This window comes from Cydia splendana, chromosome 16, assembly GCF_910591565.1.
Source record: "Cydia splendana chromosome 16, ilCydSple1.2, whole genome shotgun sequence".
NCBI classification, from domain to species: domain Eukaryota; kingdom Metazoa; phylum Arthropoda; class Insecta; order Lepidoptera; family Tortricidae; genus Cydia; species Cydia splendana.
This window is the reverse complement of record NC_085975.1, coordinates 385,564-388,805: the sequence shown is the minus strand read 5'-3', so window position 1 is coordinate 388,805 and position 3,242 is coordinate 385,564. Positions and strand designations below refer to the sequence as shown.

The 3,242-nt window shown below is 43.6% G+C and overlaps 1 protein-coding gene across 1 annotated transcript; it reads right to left on the bottom strand.

The window, feature by feature from the left end:
- Positions 1-643: 643 nt before the first annotated feature.
- Positions 644-2,687, bottom strand: LOC134798036 (uncharacterized). The gene is made up of 2 exons (XM_063770366.1): positions 1,765-2,687; positions 644-665 (listed from the first exon to the last, which is right to left on the bottom strand). Exons 1-2 carry the CDS (start codon positions 2,685-2,687, stop codon positions 644-646), a joined length of 945 nt encoding a protein of 314 aa, XP_063626436.1.
- Between the last annotated feature and the right edge of the window lie 555 nt (positions 2,688-3,242).

The window sequence follows — 3,242 nt, the reverse complement described above, 5'->3', positions numbered from 1 at the left end:
TTTAACTGTCCCGGTATTCGTTATCAAATCTTGCAAGGTAAATTTCACCTACTTTCCTCACTTCAAAAAACAATTTATCATTTTTTTCCGGCCGTGGAAAAAACATAAAAAAATCCCGCTCGGTCCGGTGAAATCCTAACATATGGATAACCCAGGCAGGACGGTAATTAAAAGAAAATTGTGAGTTACGCTCGAGCGTGTTTAATAATTAACGAGGCTCTTTATCAGCGGCAATACTGCGACATCAAAGGCTGATCGGGCCTTATTAATGCGGCCGCCGCCCTCTTTGTTACGCTCATGTTATACATATATATCGGGTGGAACAGAACGAAGGACTTTTACGCAAACGGGGAATTGTTTAGGCTACGTACTTTATTTTTCACTTATTAATCACGTTAATATTTCTAACCGTTTTAGAGATACAGTTTGTTAAACATTAGTGCATAAATCTGTATGTTACAACCCTAGCAAGTAGATCCTATTGTATGACATGACATGTGTCAATTTAAAATGTAAATATCTTTGTAGGGTTGTCACTGATATAAAAATATTTCATTTTAGTGATTTTGTTTTACTTGTTACTTCAGCTTTACGATTATAATAACTCGATTGTAGATCACTTAGATAACATTATCCTTTCAGCTCAGTCTCTAGAAATGTTCCACCTGTATGTACACGGAAGCCGTTGCTATATTAACAATTGGACACGGGTTTTTATCTTACTTTTGTAATAATATGACCTTGACCGTGAGCCTCAGAGTCAGCAGCTAACGCTGATTAGTTTAGTGGTCAGGAAATGCAGTCAGGAGTTGTCTCATCATAAAGCTTACTCATTCATTATCCGACCTCATGGGTCTATAGAGTCGGACCAAGCTAACTCTGCACGGCATTTACTATAACAAAGTGTGGCGATGCCATTAGTTATATCAAATTTGTATGAAAATATGACGTTTATAAATTTTATAATACACTCCCTCGCTTTGTTCGGTTCAAATCAATGTAAAGTTAGTTTAGACGGACTCTAGTCCTCCGAAAAACAAAATCATGTGCCCCTAGCTTTATGACTAAATTACCTGAGACCTAATCCTTAAGCCTAATTGATTTACCCATTCTCCATTACTTATTAAAATTAACTATTGTTATGATGTTAAGCTCATCCCAGCAATTATTCCATATGTTTAATCCGATTGTCTGTAACATTAATATGCGGGCAAATGAGTAAATAAGTCGGTTAATCTTCCATCGCGTATTGGCGTAAGCCGCATCACAACAACGATTCGACGTTGATGTTCGCTGTTAAGGGAAAGTGGACGACCGGTTCTCCATACAATCACAGTCTCTGCTTTCCTCTCGGGGACTCAGCTATGCCCATTCGTCTAACATAAGAAGCTTATAAAATGGTTAGTTTTTTGTTTTTATTTTTATTTATTTATTTATTTTTATTTAGAAATTTAATTCAGGCAACAAGGCCCATATTACAAATACCTTACAGACTAACATACATATGTATTTTATAAACTTAAAACTAAACACTATTTAGTCGACAAAACGGCGTGGCTCCGTTGCATCGGCTGCTCTTGTGTCGGATTCGGCAGTTTGCCCCGGAACCTCCGAAACACGACACCTTTCGGCCAGAAGTCGACGCACTCGATGGTTCCCTGCAGCGGTCGCGGCACGCGCACCACAAAAGAGTTGAAGTGCACGTAGTGGCGCGATCGAAGCTGGAATACCCTCAGCGTGTAGCCGGTCTTCTGGTGTACATACTCCACCACTTCAGCAGCCGTGGCGGTGTAATGCAGGCGCGATACGTACAGCGCCTTACTCGGTGTAGCAATCCGCAAGCCAGAATTAGCCGGTTCGGCGGTACCACACTGAGTCTTACGAGGCGCCGTGCGCGCCTTCTTCTTTCTTGATACCACTGTGAAATCTTCCTCATCCACACTGGTAACAGGGAGCTTCTCCTTGGGAGCCGCTCGATCTTCAGTACCCTTTACAGGTACACTAACCCGGTTCGGTGCGACTTTCGGACCGGCGACGACATCCGCGTAAACACGATGACGTGATTTGGAGGAGGCGGGGGGAGGGCGCGCGCGCGGGAGGATCGCGGGCGGCAACACAGCTGATGCGACACATTTTACAGTGTCAGCAACTCGCAAACTGACCGACTCGGCGCTCGTGGCTTGCCGGTCATCGCACTTGAAATTCGACGCCGCCGACCGAGTAAGGGCACTGTTTCGCAAACTGATGACTTCGTTGCGTAACTCGGTTATAGTGACCTGGGCTGCATCAAACTTCGAAATGACATCTGCTAGACTTGTTTTTAGGGCCACGATTTCCTTCAACAAGCAGCTAACGTCGACATGATCCGGAATATAGGACGGCAGGCTGGAGGCACCCGTCGTCGTAAACTCTGGAATCCGATCTTCATTCTCCCTTAGAACGTTTATGATGTTCTCGAGGGTCTTCTTCCCGGTTTCATCTCCTCTCCGGTGAGGTACATACGTGCCGGCGATCCCGAGGGACTCGTGCAGCACCTTCTTTGCTGCACAGATATCTTCGACGGAAAAACTCGACGAACAGATCTGGACAGCAGACACCGTGTCCATCACTCCTTCCAGCAGCAGCTTCTGTTGCAGAAAGGCGAGGAGCTCGTTCACGATCGGTGCACTCTGTCCGGAGGCACTCATCGCGTCACTTCGCTAGCTGCGGCCGAGCCGCGCTAATTTCGCAATTAATTAAATTAATTGATCATCAATGCGTCTATGTCGCTGCGCGCATTGGACTGTCTGTTATATACATGCAGTATGTATCTGAACGAAAAGCAATTACTGAATCCCGTTAATGTTTAGGTCATACTCAGCAACTTTTACTATGGGACCAACCCCGAAAACGCCGAAAAAAGAAAATACATGTATTTTCATACATTTTGCTGGTCTGATGTTGAAATTTCCTATGGGAGCGTCAATTTTTATTTCGTGATTTTGGGGTTGTTCCTATAGTAAAAGTGGCTGAGTATGACCTAAACATTAACGGGTTTCAGTAATTGCTTTTCGTTCAGATACATACTGTATAATACATATTTATAAATATGTAAAATTCTAAACAAATACCAGTAGTTTACGTGTTTACGTACGTGAGTTTACGTTTGTATGGATAGCGGCCGTTCACTTTTCTCTTTTTTAAGCCTTTAATCCCCGCGGTCCAGCTCAAAGGCTTTATTGCTACAAATACAGCCTACGCGC